Source organism: Nomia melanderi, chromosome 13, assembly GCF_051020985.1.
Source record: "Nomia melanderi isolate GNS246 chromosome 13, iyNomMela1, whole genome shotgun sequence".
Lineage (NCBI taxonomy): Eukaryota > Metazoa > Arthropoda > Insecta > Hymenoptera > Halictidae > Nomia > Nomia melanderi.
This window is the reverse complement of record NC_135011.1, coordinates 8,349,042-8,373,926: the sequence shown is the minus strand read 5'-3', so window position 1 is coordinate 8,373,926 and position 24,885 is coordinate 8,349,042. Positions and strand designations below refer to the sequence as shown.

At 37.5% G+C, this 24,885-nt stretch overlaps 1 protein-coding gene across 2 annotated transcripts in view; it reads left to right on the top strand.

Annotated features, from left to right (window-relative positions):
• The window catches only part of LOC116432294 (ras-related and estrogen-regulated growth inhibitor), a 109,402-nt gene extending 102,211 nt beyond the window's left edge, over positions 1 to 7,191 (top strand). For both annotated transcript variants that reach the window (XM_076373318.1, XM_076373319.1), the window contains exon 6: positions 87 to 7,191. In XM_076373318.1, coding sequence (XP_076229433.1) covers positions 87 to 345 — 259 coding nt within the window. In that variant the 3' untranslated portion in view covers positions 346 to 7,191. The remainder of the gene's footprint in view (positions 1 to 86) is intronic.
• Positions 7,192 to 24,885: the final 17,694 nt, after the last annotated feature.

Genomic DNA, 24,885 nt, shown 5'->3' with positions numbered 1-24,885 from the left:
TTAATCAAAACATGAGAAAAGATCAGAAAGTTCTTCGATCTGTCCGCCCGAAAATCTCAATTAATCAAATCTCTCTCTTGTTCCAGAGAGGTGTGTGTGGACGAGGGCCAGCAACTGTCGCTCGCGCACGGCTGCCAATTCTACGAGGTCAGCGCGGCGGAGAGTCCTGCGGGAGCTGCGCTGGCGTTCCAGGCGTTGCTCAGGGAGGCCCGGTCGGTGCAGCTGTTGCGCGCGCTGCCGATCCGCCGGAAGCTGGGCGTGCACTCGGTCTCAAGGGTGCTGGGCACGATCTTCGGCAAGAACACCACCAAGGACCGGAAAAAGAGGCCCTCGCTGAGCATATGACGCCTCCTCTGCGCCCTCCTCCTCGGAGGCCGTGACGAACCAGACCTGAGAGCCGACGTGGTGGTTCTTAGCAGCAATGTCTATGCGAACCGCTGACGAGGACATCCGGGAACGGACGTCGGGCGGTAGCAAAGCGGTTTATCAGCCTCCCGAACAATGTCCGCGCGGTCTTCTGGACAACGGGTACCCAGCTCGCGGAGTCTTCGGCAGAAGAGGACGTTGTAGGTAATGAATCCCTTCCTCTACGAAGGATCATCCTCGAGGACGTCCTTTCGCAGTAGAACTGCTCGTTCATCCGTTTCCGAGGGAGGAAGAGGGTGCAGGGCGCGAACATGGCGCGTGCCAGAGTTACACTTGCGGGGCAAAGATGGACGATGCCTCGATGGATGGTGTTGTTGATCGTTCCCGACGCGTGTTCGGGGCGACGCGTGACATTTGCGCGAGACCCCCGCCGCCGGGGACTCATTTCATTGTAGTTCTAGCCGGCTAAGAGACATTCGTGAGAACAGTGGATTGATCGGGCCGTGTGAAAGACTTTTGCTGCGAGACGCCTTTGCTGGAGATGTGGAAGACTGAGCGCGCGGGACATGTCTTTCGGTCGCGTTGCCTTTGCCTTCGCTCTCGTACCCTGTGCCTTCGCGGTGTGCGCGTGCGCGAGTGCTCGTACGGTCCCCCGTCTTCTTTTCTCGTTTCAGTTGCACGGAGTATCGTTGATCGGAATGGTGTTCCTGAACGTTTTTAGCTTTAAACGCGTCCGGGATGACGGGATCTTGATGGTAGGTCTCTCGCCAGGGGGATTCTGTTAGTGAAGGCTATTTATGGAGACATTAGCGAATGGTTTATGCGATTGTCGAAAATTTGTTGGGGAAGTTATTATTTTTTCTTGTCAGATCAAGGTAAATCCATGCTGAATCGAAATTAATGATTTGGATTCGTTATAATGAGATTGGAGGACGTAGTGTTCTAATTTGGGACAAGCCTGTTTAAGTTTCCTCGCAACGAGTCTCTTGTTTTTCTTCGAGAACGTAAGCAATGGCAATTTGAAAAACTGTTCCAAGTACCTGGACTCGTTTAAAATACAAAAGTAATTTATTCCAGCAGTTGTTCCACAACGCGATCCGTGGAGGTGTTAAATTAAGAGATCCCGATACACGTAATCGCCTGTGCAGGCGTTGAAGTTACCAGCTGTCGTCACGTTCCAAACGCTCCAGTGCATTCACTCCTAGAAATGAGCGCACGGCGTTCTCGTATGATTCTAATTCCTCGGGTGGGTCTTTAACATAAACAAACGAGTTCCAGTTTTTTCCCGACGTACAAATTGCCGAATCGTAAATTTCGATGTTTATCGCGTCGCGAGAAGAAATAAAAGGAGCACGGTTTTTCGAGGTTATTTAGAGAGCCAGTCCCGATAAAAAGGATAAATTAAACGGAATAGAAGAAAGTTCGTGCTATCGAAGATTTTCTCTTCGACGTGGAAATCGAGCCCGCCTGATGAGAGATGATTACCATCTACGTATCGCACGTGATATTATAAGGTTTGCCGATTCTGAGCTCGTTTCGCTGTTGCGAAACCAGAAACGAGCTCTGAGCGCGAGGACTTGCGTCGCCTTTGAAACGAAACCCGACAGTCTTTCAAATTTCGCAGCCTCCGCCGAATGAAGGCCGTTCATTCGCGCGGAATGCGCTGCAGTCACGATTCGGTTGTGCTGTCTTTTCGCACTCGAATGCAGGATCTATGGTTGCCGGTGGTGCAGTGTTATATTCTCACACTTTGATCACGGATTATGAAACCCAATCCGTTTTTCAGGTCTGTCGACAATACAATGTGTATCTAAATGTGATATACCCTGGCCAGAGAGTATTGAACTTATAAATTGGTAAAGAAATGTAGAAAAGCAACTGTACGCAGTTATTTAGAAATTGAATTGGATGTTTTTGAGAAATTTACATTTTATTCAAGACAAATATGAGAGTGATAAGTATGATTACTTTCTCAATTTCAAGCTTTTTTATCATTTTTTTAAAACTTCGAATATATCGTTAGGAACACATTTACATAAATAATAGTTTATTAAATTCAATTTTTTTGTTTTAATGTATTATTTGTAGGCGTTGAGTGGTTCTACTATTCTAATCAGTCTTTATACACAGTAATTTGGAACTAGACATTGATTTCCTAATAGATTTTCTTTATCTAATTATAAGTGTTCTGATTAGTAATCGATTCAGAGTCCATTGATGCTGACGGTTGGCGTGAGGAGAAATTGGTTTACTGATCGACGTGTACCAATCGCAGTTGTCTACGTTTTCTTGAGTTCTTGCCGGGTAGATCGCGTGACTTTGTCATGTTCGATTTTGGTATGGGGAGGATTGCATACCTTGCCATATAAGAAGATTCTTCACAACCGCGTCGCCAGCAGTTAGGTGTCTAATGGCCTCGAGGCGGCACGTGTTGCTGAGTTGTGCATTCTTGGTCGTTCGAGACACAACACACAGTGTCTCACTAGAGTAAATATCACTTTTGTTTGAACCCCTTCGGAACTGTCACGGATCGTATCATACAAACACTTTTACTGCCTTGAAGAAACTGGTTCTCGCGTCGTCTACGATTCAAAATGCACAACTGAAAATCTCTTTCGACAGCTTCATTTTATTGTAATTTCTCCACACAAATGTTTCGTCTTTGCATCAGTTCCTTTACATAAATTGAAATTAGAACTGTGATAAAGTAAAAGTAACAGCAGAATTGTACATTGAATATGCATATCAAAAGACAACCATAGTTAATGATAATTTACCACTACACAAGCTTACCGACTTATAATTTTACTTTTTCAACCAAACAATAAGAAAACATTACCTTTACAAAGTTATGTTTTGACACTAGAACCAGCAGTCAAAACAACTACTTCACAATTTCTCACGAAAATCACAAAAAATGTTTCTCTCCAAATTTCGAAAGATCGAATGCTTATATTTATTTCAGTTTAATTATTAAATCTACGAGTACATTATCGTATGCAAGAAATTTTGACCAATTTGATTGTGACATTTCTTCCTGACGAGTGTACTCGTCATTCACTGCAAAGAGTCGAAGAACACGTTCTGCCTGAAACTAAACCAACAACATATTGTATTGTCTTCGTTTTACGACGTCCCGCGCATGTGTTACGCGTCTTAATTAATTTACGATTGCATTGTGCCGCCTGCGTCAACTGTATGATCGCGTTTGAAGCGACAGACGCGCGACGATCGTTTATTTAACGCACGAGGAACTTGCACCGAAAGAGATCGCTCGATCGTGCTCCCTCGCCGATCGTGAAACGAGAGGAGGAAGAAGCAGCAGCAGCTCAAATCGTAACGAACTGGTTGTAATGTCAGGCACGCGGCCGAGTTTTGCTTTCGAGAGTTTATTCTGCGCTCGGGAACGATCGCGAGACGTTCGACGTCTGCGGGCCTGTCGATGCTAAGCTTGCCATGCGCTCGAATCATTGGAACGACGTTTCTAAATATTCTACGAATGGAATATCGATCTCAATCCCTTGTCGCATAATTGGCATCAGATCGTTGAAATCCAGGCCAGGTAAATTTTAATTAATAGACTATCTACATATTCGAGAGGAAATTAAATTTAAATAGTGTGCATCGAATGAATTTCAAAAATTTAGTCACACTGACCTTTTTGAACTGAGTACAATAGAGTTGATGATACTTTCTAATATCTACAACTATTTTTTTTAGTAATTACATGGTCGTTCATAATTCTTTGAATTTTAGATGCTTGAAAAGTAAAATATTGTTGAGAAATAAAATTGTGTCAATATAGTAAGTTCAGGAAACTATATAACAGTATCTACGTTAATTGCAAAATTCGTTATTAATATTTCGTTGACAATACTCATTGAAAAATTAGGTGAAACATTTAATTCTACTTTATTCAGAATCCCAAAATAACCTAACGCACAAAACAATCTACTGATACCAATTATACGAAGGTCAATTTTCATATTCTTTACTCTACATCACGAATCTTCTCGGTTACTGTTCAAGATCAAATGTTATGAAAGGATCTTCAGTCTCGCGATCGAATTCCCGAGTCGAGAATAATCGATTCGACGACCTTAATGTTCCTACCGAAAGTAGCCTAAGTGTACATAGCGCACATTCACTTGCTGAGTATAACTCTTAACCGAGGACCGATGGAATCGATGAAACGTAGACGAGTAAGGTTTCGAACAGAAATCCGGGTAATGGGGGGGAGGGGGGTGAGATAGGACTGCCCAAGGAAATCGGGCCGACACGATCAGAGATTTGCTCCGAGAAATATTTATCGCGGGTTCGCGTGAGTGCGTGCGCGCGTGCGCGTATTTTCGTTTTCGTATCGTGTGAATTCGGAATTTCGTTTCTGTTTCTCGTATTTTTCTTTCTTTCTTCTCGCTCTGTGTCTCTGTCTGTTTTCTTCTCTTCTTCCCTTGCGTTTTCTCTCTCTTTGCGTCGAACGAGATAATTGAGCCATTCATTCGCCGAAGTGAATTAATCGTTAACTGCTATAGACATTCGAACCAATACTATTACTATATAAAATGTGGAAAACTGTGAATTTGTCGTGGTTGTTTATTTATTTTGATGATTGGGTATTAGATTTTGATTGTGAAATGCAGAATATAGGGTATAAAATGAGGTATGAAAATTTGAAAGTCTTATAGATGTTCTGTAGCAATTAAGGGTTAGGTGTGTGATAACAGAGGTCGAGGAATTGATGAAATTGGGTTATCAGAGTATTGGTTATATGCTTCGGTATTGATGTTTGGAGTTATTTAGGAGTTGGTCGGTTTGGCTTGTGAATGTCTCAGTTGAGTGTGACCAGGTTCGAGCATACTTTTTTTTTGCGAGAAGAGGAAAAAATGTAGAAAAATGAAAGGACGCATCGTTCGGTTTTTTCTACGGTAAACGTACGCTAGCGATTATGATCGAGTTTAAGGTTCTTGCGTAATGTGTATTACGTGTATGTATATTTTCAGTGCCTTTCGTATTGTCAGCGGCGGGTATTAGAGAGGTCCTCTGAACTCGCGGGGATACCTTTTCTAGGCTCCGTTAGTGATTTTTGTTTTTGTTCGGGAAATAAGTGTGGTTGAAGCGAACGAACATGTTCTTAAAATAGATGAAGTGAATAATGAAAAATGGGAAATAAAGATTGAAGATTGGAAATTTGAGAAATTCGAAATAGAAAGTGAAAACTGAACATTGGAAATTTGAGAAACTGGAAATTGGAAGATTGAACATTGGAAAATTGAGAAATTAAAAATTGAAAGATTGAACATTGGAAAATTGTGAAATTTATGAAACAAAAGTAAAAAGAAAAATCTCGTGAACGGTTTTTTCACTGTTAAAGAGCCATTACTAATCGCTGATTACCCTCTCCATTGGTTTAATTCTTTGCGGACGAAGATTCTGTTAAGCGTATAGATGATGTTATAAATATCGAATAACGTTATTAGTATGCAGATTTGATGCATTTACGGGACATGCAGATGTGTAGAATATTAAATAGCCATAATGGCTATTTAATTAGGTTTTCAATTTACTTTTAATTCCTTGAAGCCTATAACGTGAGAAATAATGATCCACTTAATTCTCACTTTGACAAGAAAACATAAGAAGGTATATACATTTACATAATGATGTACAATCTGATCATAACGTACTGGAAAACGAAATACAAAGAATCATGAAGGATAAGCCTTGATTGTCCAAATGTAAAGTTTTATGCTGCAATTGAAATTTTAACATCATCTACTTAATTACATTCGTCCGCAAAGGATTGATGCTTAACTCTTGAATGCACAGAACCATTTTTCCAGCAGAATTCAATGTACCTTAGAATAATGTTTCTTCCAAATAATAATTAACAGAACGGTCTAAATATAATGGTTTTGGGGCCATTGTGCTTGAAAGGGTTAAGCAACTGAGAGAGTCAGCTTTAATTAATCTCTTTTCACGATACTACAGCCATAACAATGATACAAAATTCAATTAACTATTAAACTATTACAGCTCAACAGTTTAAACTGTCGAACTATACTATTTGAATAGTTTAAAGTATCGAACTATAAAATTTGAACACTTAACTATCAAAATTCAATTCTTATTTCACAGCATCAAAAATATAAAAATTTCGAATACTGCAGAACTAGTACCTTCCCACTGCAAAATTGAATCTTCTAACAAAGAACGTGTTAATTTCTCGGCGAGTGGTCACTGCCGATGTATTTACAATTGTAAATGATAATATTGCGCTAAATTTACAATTGATGACGTCGCAGGAGAAACTAAATGGAGTAACAGGGTAGAAGAACGTAAGCGTAAGGGTGGATTTACCAGTGACCTTGAGCCGAGTTTATCAGTTTCGCTTCAACTACAGTCCTCGATGTGCTGTGGATATATTTCTCTTCCTCCACCGCGGTCTCTCTGAATTCGTTCTTTCTGTTTTTCTTTTTTTTAATATTTTTATACTGTCCACTGCTGAAAGTGGGTACGATAAATATTTGTACAGCGTCGAATCGACAATTTGTCGTTGGTCTACGGGAAATTATTGCAGGGAACGACATCGCAGTCGAGAAAAGGTAAACCGACGAGCGGGTAAAATTGAGGGATGAAAGAATGAGCTTCCAGAGTGTGCCTAATCGATACATTCCAAAAAAAAGGTGTAATGCGTGTGAAAATCGGAGAATCTATGGGGCGTGAGTGTGTTATGCGGTTTTCGAATTCTGGCCGATATCGATCGCTGTATTTTAAGTGCTAGTCACTTGTTATCGTAAATTGAGAAAGAATAAAATTCTTTTGTTAAAAAAAAAATGGTGTTTAGAGGATTCGATTCTCCCGCGACCATTTCCTCAGTCCGAGTTCACGCATTTTTCCTCTCCAGTGTTCTTTTATTAAAATTAATTTGTTTTGGTTATGAAGATGATGAGTGAATTTCTATGTTCAGATAATTAACAACATCGAAAATAATATCTAACGTGTAATTTAATTATTCGAATAACCAAAGCTCAGTAAGTGGTTTCCTTTTTCCCAGTATTTAAGAGTTTAGTGTACAATTTACTTTCCTCTGGTGAAAGTTTTGAATAGTCTGTTATGTCCTCGTCCTCAAAGTGTTAATTCCACTTTAATCATTTCGTTCAGTTCTATCGTTCGTTCAAAAACTATTTCAGATTTGATGGGAATTTTGGTAATAGTTAGACGCGTGATTGAAGAATTAGAATTAAATTTCATGAATTACTGTCAATACGATTATCATTGAGTTATTATTCACTAAAGGAGAAGACTGTCTTTTGTTATAAAAATGTGATATAATACTAGTACATCGAATTAAGAAAAGATTATCTAATAACAAAATTTCTACTGAAAATTACTGAAAAATTTCATGTCAACGAATATTTAAACAAACGAAGGTATTGAATCCTAAGACCACCGCAACTTAATACCTAATACCATTACTGTACCTCTTATAAAATACTCAATAACACAGTAATCGGTCATGCTTCCTAATCAATAGAAAAATCCTTAGCAGAACCGTTAATTAGGAACACTCGCTCGATCCAGGTGCTCAGTTCACTCAGATTCCACGCGATGAAGAAAAAGATCGGTAAACCAGTGATGCATACCGCAACATTCCACAGTTTACCCTAAATACCGATAAATCAGTCCGCGGCGCTGCCTGATCGCAGAACGCCAGACAGCCGTGCGCGGTTTGTTATTTTCTCGAAGCAGCCGGTTCCTACCGATTGTTTGAAAAATCGCCGGGACGAAATCAGGGTTCCCTCGCCGCGGCAAAATTAGACGATTCAGCCCGGCCGGGATGCACATGACACGGGACGGAGTGAATCAACGATGGACTGACCGAATAACTAGCGATTCGGGCCAAGGTTTCGGGTGCAACACGTGTTTGTCAGCCGTGATACAGAAATAAAGTACGGGTTCCCTCCTTTCACGGTGTGCGGTGTTCGCCTTCGCGACGATAACTCGTCGCTGGCAATATCGTTTGTCAATGAATGCCTCTCGCAGAAAGAGAGGAGGACCTGCACCCGGGGAGAAGAAAAAGAAGATTGGCTACCGCGTGCAGGAAAAAAGAGAGAGAGAGAGAGAGAAAGAGTGGCGGAGAAAGAGAGGGAGAAAAAGAGAATTGGAGGGAACCGAGATGCAAAAGAAAAAGATGGGAAAGAAAGCACACACAAAAATAAGCAGGCCGGTATTTCGGCTTCCCTGCTGCGTGAATCACGGATCGTTAATAAATTTCGGTGAAAAAGAAACCCTCGCATCCGGCGTCTTCCGGCGCGGCGGTGGACCGCGGCCGAGAAAATCGACGAAAAAGGAGTTCACCTGCGCGTCTGGTCCTTAATCGCTCGGTGTTCCTTGATCACCGGTGGATTATTATTGGCCGTACGTGTTGGTTAGGTGATTTATCGGTGATGGTAGGTTAACGATAAGTTGAAGATCGAGTTCGAATGGAGAGCTTGTTGCATTAGGTGCCGGAAAAAGTTCGTGCCGGTTCTTAAATCAGAATTTAACACTGGAACTATCAGTCAGAATGACTGGTTTCGGTCTTTTTGCCTCGAGATTATTGATATCTTAAAAACATTGAATATTCGAAATGATTTCGAAAGTGTTTCATTTGAGTACTATAATTAATACCCAAAGAAACTGAAAATGATCTACTGTTATTTTTATAGGGTTTACATATAAATTCTATTAAATGCTCGGTATGTTCCAGTATTAAACACAGCGAACGTTTTCGTAAAAAATACTTTTTTTTATAGAAACGTGACTTGGTGCTGATAGGTATTTCCTTCATTAAACTTATGAAATAACGGTTGAAATCGACCTCGATTCATTGCTAACAAGAAAACTGCACAAACTTTTTCTGGTATCTGGTAAATGTACTTTGGTAAACGTTTACGTTGGTTGTGTAATTGTCTATTTTTAGATCCCTAGTTTCCAAGATCTACATGAACGAAGATCAATTCTTCTGGAGATAATAGAATAAACCTATGATAAATGTCCGTAAACCTAGTGTTAAAAAACAAATTATTTGCACCGTAATATGCGTCTCCTGGGACTAATTAATTAGGTAATTAATCATTTAATTAATACCTATAACATTCTGTGTAGGCTCAAAGATGTCGAAGATATTGAAATTGATGGTGGCAACATAATTTAGATGGAATTTGATAATAATAGATTAGATAAGACTGATAGTAGCTGCATCAAAGAAACAGGTATAAATAGCAATGTCAGGCTAACGTGTAATAAGCGCATAGGTTGATGAATAGAAGTGAAGATAAGAAGTTATGGCATCGCAGACTATGCAAGAGAATGATGTAGCGAAAGGTTTAGATATATTCTGAAATACCACGTCCATTTTATTATCTATCAACATATCTCATTAGATTTTATTAAGACTCAGAATTTTCATCTTCCTGTTTAAGGGTTAATTAACTCCATTTTATTTTATATTCAAGGATCACTACCGGAAGAAGATGTTTCCGAAAAAGAAGGATCTTTATTGTCTTTTAGTGTTTCGTTTGGATCGGATTGAAGATGCAGTGGTTATACAGAGAGAAAGTACTCTAAATACTTCTCCATAGTGACTGTTCGAAATGTTATTGCCACTTGCACTCCACTTTGGTTCAACACAGATGCACAAATGTAATCTGCAATCTGGTAAGTACCTTTTCATTTAAAAACTTTGTAAGAATTAATTTACTTCACTCTGGTATTCTCTTCTGTGCTCCTACGAAAATGTACGTAATGTATAATCAGTACTTTCTTTTTATACATATGGAACTTAAAACTAAGATTTAGGTATATAGTATCATATCAAAAGACAGTGTTTACTTGGCAGTCGAACTGTTAATACGGATAGGCATAATCGATGGAAACTGTGAAGGAGACATCCGGTGTATAATTGTAATGAAACTTCATTCGAATAACAATACTGAAAAAATAGTTAACCTTTAGCCGACTGCTTGTTACTTAAATTTCTTGTTCGTGTATAGAGTCTTTAGTTATTTACTAATCGACATTTCATATTTGCTTTTACAAATTCGGTTGATAAGAAGACGATATCAAGGCAAGTGTTAAAAAATGGTCAACACCAAGAGTGTCTCCTTTTCCATAACCATTTAGCAGGTTTAACACGTTGACTGCCACGGTGGTCACCGATGACCGGAGCATCTAAATCACTTGAAAACAATGTTAATTTGTCACATACCTAATGTCGCATGAGAATGTCTAATAGCGTAAATAACTAGATGGCAGTCTGATGTAAATATTTCGATACCAACTAATAAATAACTGCTGTTCTTTATCTTCACTACAAAAGAATAAGCGATACGAAAGCTCTGATGGTTTTCGTGACAGTCAACGTGTTAAACTAACTATGCATTGTGCCCAGCAGAAAGAGGATACATTCCTCGGAGCGTCTCGCGAGCATGGCCCGGAACGATAAGGCAATTAATGCAAATCGCGGCGGATAATATCGCGCGTAGGGGCCGGGGGGGCCAGTAGAAACGTTAGCCCCGTTATCGGGTTACGCGACACGCACCGGTGAAGTTCCAATTTCGCGGGCTGAAATACGCAAATTGGAGTTGCCCGGCGCTGCGCCGCGGCGACATTGTCCCCCGGTGCACCATTTCGCGGCGATAAATCCGCGGATCGCGCGTCGTTTTATCGGCGGCCACCGCTCGTTTGTCTTGTCCGGTGACCAGTGACAAAATGGCGGACGGGGATGCGATTTTCTATGGGGCAGCGGAGAGTCCACCCCTTCGGAAATCCTAAACCCTATCACGTTCACAGGCCTTGTACTGTCTGTCCATGGCTTGTTGGCTAGCAAGATGGCACAGGGGCGAGAGTGTTGACTTTCGATGTGTTTTGTTTATAGCTTGGCTCGTTATGCGAGCCGCTCATTGGCTGAATCGATTAACACTTTCGCTGCCATAGTCGTCCCATGGGACTGGAGCTTCGAAATGACTTGAAAATAATTATAAGTCGTAAGACAACTGACGTAAAATATGTTCAATAGCGTGAACAATTAGAGAACAGTGTAATGCAAGAACTGTGATAGCAAGTAATTAATAATTGTTGCTTTTTATCCTTGCTATAAAGGAATAAGCGATACGTAAAACGTTGATGTTTACCTTTGCAGTCAACGTGTTAACAGTTTTCGAATTTTTTGAAGATTGTATCATTAACATGCCCTACAGTATCGTGTCAGGCTCTCGACAATTCTAAACTGAGTTTGAGAAATGTAATTTATTTCATTTTTTAATATAAATTGAATATTACTTTTGTGTCGTCAATCGTTAAATTTTGGAGTGAACGTAGACATAGAATAAGCATCAAAGTTATTTCTTTTTCTAATACATTATTAACGATGAAGTAGTTGTAGTGATCATAGTTAAGAAATAAATCATAGGGCAAGGGGTTGAAGTGGAAAATGAGATAAAAACCGATCGATTCGACTCGCATTCCTCAGTCTAGCCATGAAGTCGTGTTCGGACTATCCTGTCGGCTCGTGTGTCGTTGATCGGGAAACCTGTGGCCTGGAAAATCGTGTTGCGTTTCTTTGGTACGGATGAAAGTTCGAGGATGCTGGTTCGAATGAAAGAAAGTGACGCTCCTCTGAGTTTTATTTCTATTTTTGTTTTTTTGGGCTTCTTCCGTTTCCTTCGCTTTCTTGTTTCTTTTTCAGTTGGGTGGGTGGAATGTGAAGTGACTCACGCGATGGTGGTGCTTTGTCTTCTTTTTTGCTTTGTTCCTTGGTCAGGGAGACGAAGAATTTGTTGAAGATGATAGAAGCGATTTTGGTGGTATTCCGTGACCTCGCAAACAGATTGAGAATTTCCACGTGTCTATTAATTTATAGTTCTCCGATATGCATGATACATGTACAAGAAGCTACTTTAAGAATACGTTAAAAACACTACGTTAAAAATACTAACCTCGTATGATATTCAAAACTTCATGAAAAATGAGGAAAGAGATACAATTAAAAAGTAAAGTTTCAAGGTAGAAGGTAATCAGTAAACATTTTAGCAACAGACAACTTAATGCTACGTAAAATCAAATACTTCTCACAATTACACCAAAGATTCCTACAAAATTTCAAACATCCCATCGGAATTTTGGAAAACTAAAAGCATTAACAGCTGATTAGCACTTAAGCTATCAGTCACAAGTAACGATCCCCACGTGGTACAATTTTCCTTTATCTTCAATTCGTTTCCTACCTCTCCGGTAATTTAACCCTTTCCACTCGATTTATTTTCAATATTGTTGGCTGTAAACTAGTATTTATTCTTAGGGAAATGAATTAAAATAATTTAGTAGAATTCAACGTTTCATATTTCTTCCATTTATTACTATTGTAATAAGATTTAATTGTTATAATCTTTCAAAACTCCGTACTTTTTCAAACGATCTCCAATATTCTACAACAAATTTATATTGCTATCTCCAGCATGACAGTAAGTGAAAAGGGTTAAAATCTTCCTAGTACCTACGTGCATTCGGGACGAAAGGGGTAGACAACCACTAAACAAATCAACACGTTCAGTGCCACGTGTACCATATATGATACACGGCGATTTCTGTAAGAAAATATTTTCAAGGGACACATGGTCACGGATGGTGGTATACGTTAAAAAGCAGCGAGAGCATAAAGGAACAATATCAAAATATATATAAGTTACTAAAGCCTCGAGTATAACTTAATATTTTATTTAAAGAATCAATACAGTCCATAAGCAAAATGAAATTTCCGTGGCACGGAACGTGTTAACCCTCTATGGGCTGAATTTTATTTCGTAATTATAACAAAATTTATGCAGTATGAAGTTAATAAATATCAACATATGAAGACAAATTAGAAATGTATTCAATAGTTTTAATAGTTTCATTAAAACGAATATATTTATAACTTTGAAATTACAATGACGTTGAACGTAAATGCCTGCCTGTATAAAAGTTTAAGTTGATTAATCATTTAATGTCATTGGTCGTTTTGCAATAAAAAATTAAATAAATCAATTTAACCCAGTCTATCGATGCGTGACTTTAAAGTTACACGGGCTTATAAGGGTTAACTAACATCAGCACAAAGATTCCTCATCGAAAAACCAAAAACCCTTTAAGCCCTAAGGGTCAAAGTGGCAGGAACGCTCAAGGGACGTTACAAATCGCTGGGAGAAGGGTTGACCCTGATCGGCCGATCGACAACGGCCGGTGGAACGAGTCGCCGGGGAAACAAGAGCCAGCTTTCGGAATAATTCAACGTAACCCGAGTCCAAGCCGGGGAGACCGGCCCGGGGCGCGCGCGAACGCTCGGGCAAACGCATCAATAATGTTGCCCGGTGTGTGCGCGACTATGCGTTTAGACGAGGGCGCGAGGAAACGGTATTCCTTGGTGCACGCGTGCACGGACTCGCGCACGGCGGATGATCCCGGTCGTGACTGGCAAGGTCGTAGGTCGGCTCGCTGCACCTTGCACCACCACCTTGGAGGCAGGCAGGGACCAGCCGTGTCTGGGCCTCGGGCGAGAGTTGAAATTTAATACATGCGCATAACTCTCGATACCCCGACTTCCCCCACCTCAAAGGGGTACGTCGTGGTCCGTCGCCCACCCCCACCATCCCCTAGCCCTTCTGGCACTGAAATCCACCTAGGGAACTATGGTCTACAGGTTATCGTCAGGGGGAGCTGGGAAGGGTCAGCGTGACCACGTGAACCTTGATGGAGAACGATCTACCTGCTGCATCTTGCCAGGGGTACGCCTTTTCGAGAGTTTTTTCTGAGGTTAGGGGGATGCTTTCGCGATGGCTGTAAAGGTCTGTGCACAGTAGAAGATAGGACGGTGTGGAGAGATTTCGTTTTGGGTATTTTTGTGCTTGCAAATTCTTTAACACGTTAAGCGTCATGAAAATCTTGGCCGTTTTTTCGTAGTTATTCTTTTGTAGTAAGGAGAAGCAGGGACAATTATTAATTATTTGGCGTTGCAATACTTGCAGTGCACTATTATTAAGTTCGTTACGTTATCGACACGTTCACTACCAGTGCTTATTTCGGTCACGTCCTCAATTATATTTTCTTCGAACCAATAAATGTTCTAAAGAAAATGTTAGAAACATGAAACTGAAACGAGTCATTGAATTCCTAAATATGATCCCGTAGTTTATAGTTTTTAATAATAATATCTATAGGATTCATTTCATTTTCATCATGTAAAATATAGGATTACGACTATCATGAATATGTGACGCTGGTAGCGAACGTGTTAAACATCTTCATTCGACATCGGTTATCTTGCGTGTTACGATTGTTTTCAAGTAACTCAGAAACGTCAGTCATCGGTGACTGGCATGGCGCTTAACGTGTTAGTGATAGTTTAGATTAACACTTTGAACTACGATATCGTATTAGACTTTGAATGAAAATTTATGAATGAATAAATTTGTTTGAAAATTACATATTATTCCTGTGACATCGATGATTATATGTCAGAGCACACGTTGGTATGGAGTGAGACTGGAATTTTGTCTTGTTTTCGATGAATTAATAATTAATGATGAATTAGTAATTTTGTAGTTAGAGTTTGAGACTTTCGTAGAATGTAGAATGTTTGATATTTATGGGAGGATTTTTAACACTAAAACGTTACAATAGAGGAATCTCAGTTTAGTGTCATACCTGCGACAATCTAGAAGATCTACAGAATGTAATTCGCGAGTAGTAAATGGGAGATCACGCGTTTGAAACACGTTGACGACAGACAGATATTCACAATTTCAGTATTAACCCTTTGCACTCGAGAGGTGACTCTCAGTGACCACTTGATTTGCTACAACAAAACTATGAAGTTGAATATTTAATATTTCAAATTAAACTTTGCATTGCTACGTGAAATATTTAAATGAAACACCTTCGTTGCTTAATTTATCTATGAATTTCCGTTAAATTAGTTTCAAACAATATCGCCTGTATCTCGTCAGAAAATGTTGAATATTTCCATTGAAAATCTTTCGAGCGCGAAGCATTAAAATTCTAATACCAAAGTATCTCTAAGAACTCCACATAAACAAGTTTCAAAACCTGCGACGATCTAGAAGATCTACAAAATGTAGTTCGCGGATAGTAAATGGGAGATCGCAGGTTCAAAACACGTCGACGACAGACGGAACGAGCCAGGCGGCCGTCGAACGGCCCCTGAGACGTATCATTAAGGTAAATGCTCGGTCGTTCGTCGTCGTTTACTTCCACACCACGGCGGAGAGCCCTTTTTCGGCCGAGGAACCCGATGAACAGTGGTTGTACACACGGGGATGAGAAACGGCCGGATCGGGGCGTGATAAATCAAGCTCCCGGGCTAACCGTAAACGTCAGGAGCGGTGGCCTTCGAATGTGGTAATTTTCAGCAGGTAATCGCGGCTGATGGGCCCCACTCAGAATTCACTAAAACGATACGAGACCGGCCGAGTATCGGCCGAAGAAATATGAGGGGGCCCGCGATTTGTCGCGGTATTAATGACGTTCCGGTCTTAAGAAAATTTATTGCCCGTCGTAATGTTGAACGGGGAAGGTGTACCGAGTTGGTTTTAAGAAAGATACAAACTGCCCGGTATGTTATTACAAAGTCACCACGTTATGAAGTCGTAAGGTGAACCACGGGTCAGTCTTCCGGTGCTGTGGGGTACTTTTTTATTCGTCTAGAGCTCGCGGGTGGCACAATCGAATTTATATGAAAGAACCCTTTGCATTTCGGACATTTTCAGTATCTTAACACGTTGACTGCCGCGAAAAACATCAGCGTCTTATGTATTACTTATTCTCTCTGTGACAAAGATAAAGAGGAATAATTACTAATTATTTCCTTTCTCAATTCTTACCTTACACCATTATCTAGTTACGCTACTGAGCATTTTGATTCGACATCAGTTACCTCACGAGCTATGATTATTATCTTGTAATTTGGAAGCTCCGGTCATCGGTGATCGCTATGGCAGTCAACGTGTTGATAGTTCATTTTTATAATTAAACTTATAAGAACCTAATATCTTGTTTTGAAAAAGAAAAATTATAAATATTCATGGTTTCGCGTTTTTTAATTTTTTTTGTCAATTTGCTTTATTCGAGTAGAATGGAAAAGGAGGATTTTACAATTGGGAATTAATATAACATATGATACCTGCGATAGAATAAAAGTAGGAAGAAAGTAACTAACACTTGGATTTGAGGAATTTAGATTAAAATTGTCATCACGATACGATATTATAGAGCAAAGAATTAAGGGATAAGTTATAATATATGCACTCTAAGGGTTTCTATAAAGTAATTAAACAAAGTTAATCTGCTCGATGATAGTTCTAGTGTCAATCTGCTGTCTTGTTATTATAAAATATGAGATTCGTGACAAAGATTTTGAATAGTATTTAGTAAATATGAATATCACCTTATTGTTATGAGTTAGAACGAAATATTCTTTTTTTATTGGTAATTGTTAACTTTTGTAGGAAATGTAAATACATGTAGTTTATTGTGGTATGAAAGTAACGACGTAACAATGAAAAATTAATTTTTACTGCCACATATTTTAATAAAAAAGATATGAAAATTATTGCGATAAAATCAAACTCAAAAGTTGGCTTTATAAAAGTTTTAATACAATTGTATTATCTAATGATTACAACCTCCAAAACCTGCAAATAGAAAAATGAAATGTAAACAATTGCTGCCACCATTTTATTGAATTCTACATATTATATTCACAACTCAGCATACTTTCTAACAATAACAAGATCATTAATTAACAATTGTGTAAACAACGTTTGACGCAATTTCAGGAACAGAAGTGACGATCACGATACGACTATCGAATTCGAAACAACGAATCGACTTCCTAACCCATCTCTGTCAACCTGTCAGACGATGAAACATCGGAATACGAGGTCACGTTTAATCGTTGATTGTTTTCAGTGCCCGCATTCCGCGGTGATAAGCAGTGTTTACCAAGCTTTGCACAAAGCTTGTCGTCGCGAACGAGCCGAATGAAAAGAATGTCGCATTGATCTGAGAAATGTCCGTTCTATAAACGGTCGTGTTGACGTATGCATATAGGATGTCTCACAATCAGTAAGTTTTATTTGTAAATATCATGTGATCAGGGACAAAAGAATAAAACAGTAGATACTTGACTTCAGTTAACACTGTAAGGCTACAATATGTATTGCATTTGAACGATTGAAAATAATATCGAAAATAATATCGAAAATAATATTGAAAATAATATTGACAATAACATTGATAATAATTCGAAAATAAATGATAAAATAAGAGATTTCAAATAATCAGCAACACTTGCCTGAGGGCTAGCCATATCCACGCTTAATAGATAATTTTCTATTGCCTATGATTTATTGCTAAATGCAATGTCCAATAAGAATGAAACGAAGACCTAAGGTAATAGTTATAGAATCGAACATAATTTACATATCTGCATAATTGTTTCGGGTATCGATAATGCACAGTTCCTTCGGAAAATTGAATATAAATTATCAATGTGCCGTTATTGTTTTATTATTAGTCACGCCGATGATATATTCGATATATTTATTATCCCAGTCAACGAAACATCGGTATTCAAGAGGGAAGTATATTTTGAAAGTCATTAAATTGATAGTCTCTAATGGCGTACTATTAAAATTCATTTTTTTTGCGAAGAACATTTGCCACGTATCGTTTAATTTTCATTCGAAGATTTTCATATTCGAGCATTTATATTTGTTTACGTGCGCGCCATGTGCTCAGGTCTACATAAAGAACCTGGATACTGGTCGTATAAACTTAATTTATAGTGATTACTCGAATAATAAATTAACAGATTTTGTCAGAGACAATTTCTAGATAACTGTAATTTGGTTTATTTGATGAGATAAATGATTTGCTTCTACGATACGTCGTTATTTATTTTCTATAATAATCGTAGTCTGTTCAATTTTTTTAATTAAGTAACTGTACTTTGGAGTGAATTGGTTAATGATTCAAATTTTTTTGTGAATAGGTAGCATGTATCCCAGTAGTACGAAAATTAAATAATTGAGTTTAATATGAAAAATACTCTATATTAGATGTGTGTAGATATTGAAACATATATTTCATCAATACAATTATAGAAGTGATCATTTTAAAACAATCTGTCTCATTCTAACACGAAATATTATCTCAAATATAAATATAGAAACAGTAAGATTAAATAAAATCAATATTAAAATCTAGTATTTACCAACACTTATAAATAATTATTCCGAAAGTGTCTATTTTAGTTTGACGTGGCATAAAGATGTTGCCTTAAGTTATCCTAACACATAAATAATGCCATTTTTGAAATAAGAGTGTGTAAACCCTCAAATATTTTTCATTTCTAAATTTTAGTTGAATGAATTTGTTTAAAAAATTTTGAAATATATATTTGAGCTTTTCCGATATTATTTATTATTTCATGTTTAAAATCATTTATGCTTGAGTCTCGTGAGAAGTGATCTTTCCGTATCAGGAAGATTCTTCCGAGAAAACTGTATCAATCACGAGTATTGCTTAAATATTTATCACATTCCGGAGAAATCATGAGGGCGTACGTCACTGTGCATTATTATCTCCGACCGTTAATAATGACTTACATTACGCCTAAACTCGCTTCGTAAATATTTTCGGAAGCCGAAGGAAGGAAGTCGGTTCCAACTATTATTCAACGGGACCATAAATTCCGTCCAATTACCGGTACCCAGTAAATCAATTTGCGAGAATGCTGCCAGGTTCGCTTCTAAAGTGCTGGTAAAGTCAAAAACTTTGCAAGTAACTAATGAATTTCCTGTTGTCTTAAAAAAGACTTACAGTTACTCGAATCATGTATTTTATGAATCTGCTTCAATTAAATTATTTGACAAAGATTTAATTCTTAGGATTTCTTGCATAAAATAATTATCTGAATACAATATCTTTCTAAAAGTAGAAAGAAAAATTTATAAAAGTCAACAGTTTTCCAAATGATATATTAGATTTCGTAATTAATATTGTTTTCGTGTAATTTAATGTCTGATCATTAGAACTTTTTTCAAATATACCGCAAATTATGCAATGTTAAATATATTGTATATCTTTTTTAGTTTTTCATTGTACAAGAATGATTAATAACAAGATTTTCGAGTTCATAATGAAAGTATTTAATACAAATTTCTGACGTTAATTTAATTTCAATTTTGCGAGTTTACGTCATTTTTCCTGAATCTATTTGAATGGAGTGTTGTTACTGTTGTTAGATAGGATTTCACCTTACATAACAATGAAAAATGTTTTCTGTGTTTATATCTCTCGAGAACGAAGGTTTATAGCAGGGAAAATCATTAATAGTTGTCTGTTTGCAAAAATAAACCCTGGCAAACAATAATGGTTTCGCGTTTCATCACGTGATGAACAAACATTCAGAATTCATCGCTGCACACAGTGTATATTAATAAAGCGTCGTATGAAATTATTCAACTGAACTACGTTGTCATACTTCTTACATTCATTTCCACTTGTATTTTAATTTATAGAATTATTATTTTCTGTTAAATTACCGTTAATTATATTATTACAATGGTATAATTATTTGTTGCAATCAGACATATATTTTTTGTTTCCTTATATTAAGAGTCCTATCTTAAAAATTAAGGGTTAATAAAGCAAAAAGTATGCAAATACTTCAAACATTGGGATTTATTAGAAATTACAAAAAGAAAATAGTTATTCTATATTTCATTAACACTTCAACTTTCACATTACTTGATTTCGGCTGGTATCATTTCTTACATAACCTTAAAAATCACTTTTCTCAATGATGCGTCAAATAAATCACATTTTATCGAATGTACCAGATATAAGAAAAATAGTAGAGTAATCACTGTAAAGAATCCAAGAAATCTATTTCGACTATGTGAGAGTTTCAATGAATTCATATGATCTCTTCCATAACTGTATTCGAATATAACAAAGCTACTTCGTCATTAATCATTCACCAGAAACAAAGAAGAATTCCACGTTCATCTACATCCAGTTTGTTTTGAAGAATAACAATTGATAACAGTAAAACAATATTCCATTTGCTCCCAAAAATAATGGAATAGCATTTATTTTTGTTAACTGCCCTTTGAGATGTTCTTCTGGTGTCTGGCTCGATATTGCATGGCATGGGGTTAAGAAAAATCCATCTGGAAGGTGTCAGCTGACAGAAACGTCTCCCAGTTCTCCAATTCAGATGCTCGCCAGATCGCAGCGATGGAAGACGAGTGAATTCTGTCCGAATCCTCGGCGCGCGGCGGTGAATCATCGAGCAATGGCCAAGTTCATCGGCGTCGAATTCCTCGCAACCCCTACGGAAAGAAAAACCGCTCGCGCGATGCCAACGAACTCGCTTGGCAGGCATTTTGCTGCAAAAAAAACCGTTAAATTTAGCCGCCCGTGGAAGTAACTGTGCCAAATATAATTTTTTCGCTGGGTGGGAAGGCCGTAAAAAGAAAATCGCACGCGCGGAAAAGGGAAGAAAGGAACGGGGAGAATTTCTTTCTCGAGAGTTCGTTAGCGGAAGCCGCGACGCGGCGGTTCTCGCGGAGTTCAGAGACAAATGAGTGATAGAGAATAATAGCGGGCTAAATCTCAGTTCTCGAGGATAAGCAGCTTTTGTGGAATAAATTGTTCTTGGATTAATTAAAGATTAATATTATAATGTTGTTGATAATATATAATAATTGTTGATTGATTGTTGATATAAGTAACTGTGACATTGAAATTTAATGAGTGCTATAAGGGTGTCTATAATATAGATTGATATTAATTATTAGTAACTGTAATATTAGTGTTCAATTAATATTAGAATATTATGAAGAATATTAATTATTAATAATTAGCATTAGTAATTATATTACAATTATATATAATATAAGTAATATAATAATAATATTACCATTTACTTAATACCAGAGTGTTACTAATAATATTAATTATTATTAAATACTAACATTAGTAACTCTAATATTACCATTTAACAAACACCGCAATATTATTAATAACATTAATCAGCTTTAATTATTAATACTAGCTACTCTACCACTAATATGTAATTAATCCATGAACATTTCTCGAAACCATTTCACCTTCGAAAACATAGTAATTATAATATCACCGTTTAATTAATATCACAGTGTTACCAGTAATACTAATTATTATTAAATACTCACATTAGTAACTGCAATACTTTCATTTAACAATTACTACGATACGAGTGATAACATTAATCGTTTCAATTATGAACATTAGCTTCTCTAACATTAATATTCAATTGTAATGTATAGTAACTGGAATACTTTCATTTAACAATTACTACGATACGAGTGATAACATTAATCAGCTTCAATTATGAACATTAGCTTCTCTAACATTAATATTCAATTAATCCAAGAACATTCCCCAAAACCACTTTACCTTAGAAAACTCAAAAATAGGAGTAATACTATTATTCTGAGACACTCAAATGTCCGCGGCCGCGCGCGCCGGTTCGCTGGCCGCCGCTAATAAACAGCGCGGGGACGGTGCGACGCTAAATCAACCGGCGGAAGCGGGAGGCAACGAATATTTATTATTTAATTAACGCAGCATTACCGCATCGGCTAAGGGTAAGCGCAATAAATACTGCTCGGATATTCCCGGCCATATGTCGCAATAAACGCGCTGTTAATCGCCGACCTGGAATTCCACGTCCCGGCGATCCTGAACGGAATAATTAACGCGCCCGCCGTAACTGTAACGTTCCAGTACAGTTGCGCTGTTTCATATTTAAATGAAATGCGCGAATTATTCCGGATTTAGGGGCGACCAGTTGACCCGGTCACTGGTAATTATAATATTCATTTTTATTGCGGAACGGAAGCGATACGGTCGGAAGAAAGTTCGAGAGGTGGACGTGGCGTGTGGTAAAAGAGTTGTACAGACGTGTGCAGAGTCTTCCGTGTAATCGAGCCGACATAATTATTCTTTAAATATTCGAATTAACATCTGGCCCTCGATTTCTCGTAAAATAATGTGGGCTAATTGAAATTGTTATTTTCGTCTCATAAATACAAGGCAATGAAGGTATTATTTTTAGCTCGTGAGCATCGGGTAATTGTAATTATCGTTTTCGTTTCATTATCATTTTGGGGATCATCGTTAATACTGTTTTTCTTTATGTAATTGCCTTGTATTTATCATTTCGGGAATCATCGTTAACCGGTTGCCTTACGATTTACTTCTGAGCTATGATTGTTACTTTGCCATTAATTGATCGAGAAAACAGACAAATTTTGGGTGTGTTCTATGTTTATGTTTGCTGTTAAGTAAATGTAGATAAACGAAGTGGTTCTCTGCGACCACTGAAGTAACACTCTTCATTCGTTTTTACGTAAGTCTACATTATAAGAAAGTTATTGAGTCACAAGTGCGCATTTGTATTTGTTTCAATTTTTTATACAGAAATTAAGGCGATGTTGTTAAGAAATTACATCCGTAAGTCGGGAAATTGTCGCGAACGTGATCAGTTTATTAGAGCGCGAAAAGTGAAATTGTGTGAAGTAACAATTAAAATTTTGACGTTATTAGTTTACAAATTTATGGAAATCGACAGAAGGTGTATATCAACGAAATAAAATCTTTCTACACGACTCGTTTACAATTTAATGCAATCAGGATAGATATTCTTCCGTTACGATTTATGCAAGTTGTAATTAAGATATAATTCGAAAAGAAAGTAGAAACGAGATCTTCGATGCCAGGAGAACATGAAACAGGAGCAAAAATTTTTATTCTTTATCGTGAACGTAAATCCCAATAGAATGTGTTACTTATTTAAATCTTTTTTTAAAATTGGAGAAATTGTAACTACGCTGTTACGGTATAATACCAATTTGTCCGGTATTTATTGCTAGTTTCTGAAAATATTCTGAAAGATAATAAATTTGGCTGGCGCCACGAGATCGGCAGTGTCGCCGTGTGATTACGTCAAACGGAAGTACTTCATTATACGACTCGAAAAGAATTCCAAAATATTTGATCGTTTATCATTTTTTGAAAATGGTAAATTTAATAATAAAATAATAAAATGTTGTATCTCGGTATCATATATTTGGCTATTATTTTTATTCTACAGTCTGTTCTCTGTAATCGCAGGTATTTCGGGAAACTCGGAAATTTTCGAAATCTTGAAGTTTTTTCGAATTTACAAGAGTTTTGAGTTCCGGTTGGTCTCTATTATCAATCTGCAATCATCTGCGTTCATTCCCCTTCACAACAAACCCATCCAAAAATAATCCCTCGGTGTCACGCGTATACCGTGTCCACGCAATAAACAAAATCGTCAAAAAGCCACGGTGTTATAAATTCTGTACACCGTGTACCAGATCCTGTGCAGTGCATAATTCAGCTAGCCCGCGGCCGAGCAAGAGGAAAGAGAGAGATTTAAGTGGAGTTGTTGACATGACCGCGAAACAGATATTTCCGGGGAGGGTTGGTCCAGGAGTTCCTGAGGGTGGGGCGATTTGTTCGGCGTGTTACTCGTAACTAAAGATGTTTTGGTCCAAGTAAATAAATATAGTATGGTATAGATACTTCTGATTGAATGTCCAGTATTGATATCTTTGATATGTGTAGTATGTATCGCGATATGTACTCAGTATTCAAAAAGTTACTCGTATCGAATGAAGTAAGTATTGATACGAATATATTTATTAATTTAGGTACGTTGTATGCTTAATGAAAATTTAAAACGTTAAGATATATAACAAAGCATATTAGGTAAACTTTGAGTATTTATTTGTACCCCTTACTCGTTTTTCTCTTCTTTATAATTTATTATCCCTCTTTTCTAGTTTCAAAATAGATTGGTAGTTACAAACCTTTCTATTCCATATTGATAGTTATTGATACTGAGGAGATACCGATACTTTTGCTTCAATACTGAGCTGATGTTGATGTTTTCATTTCAATACTGAATAGACATCGACACTTTTGTTGTGATACTGAATAAACACAGATACTTTCGTTTCGATACTGAACAAATATCGATGTTTCTGTTCCGAGATTGAGTAGATATCGATACTTCTGTTTCAATACTGTATAGATCTCGATGCTTTTATTTCAATGCTGAACAGATATGGTTACTTTCGTTTCGATACTGAGTAAATATAGATACTTTTGTTTCGATACTGACTAGATATGAATTCTTCTGTTTAGATATTTAGTAGATACCGATACTTTTATTTCAATGCTGAATATACATCGGTACTTTTGTTCCGATATTGAGTAAATATAGATACTTTTCTCGATACTGCCTAGATACGAATACTTCTGTTCAGATATTGAGTAGATATTGATACTTCTATTTCATCGTTGAGTAGACATCGATACTTTTGTCCCGACATCGAGTAA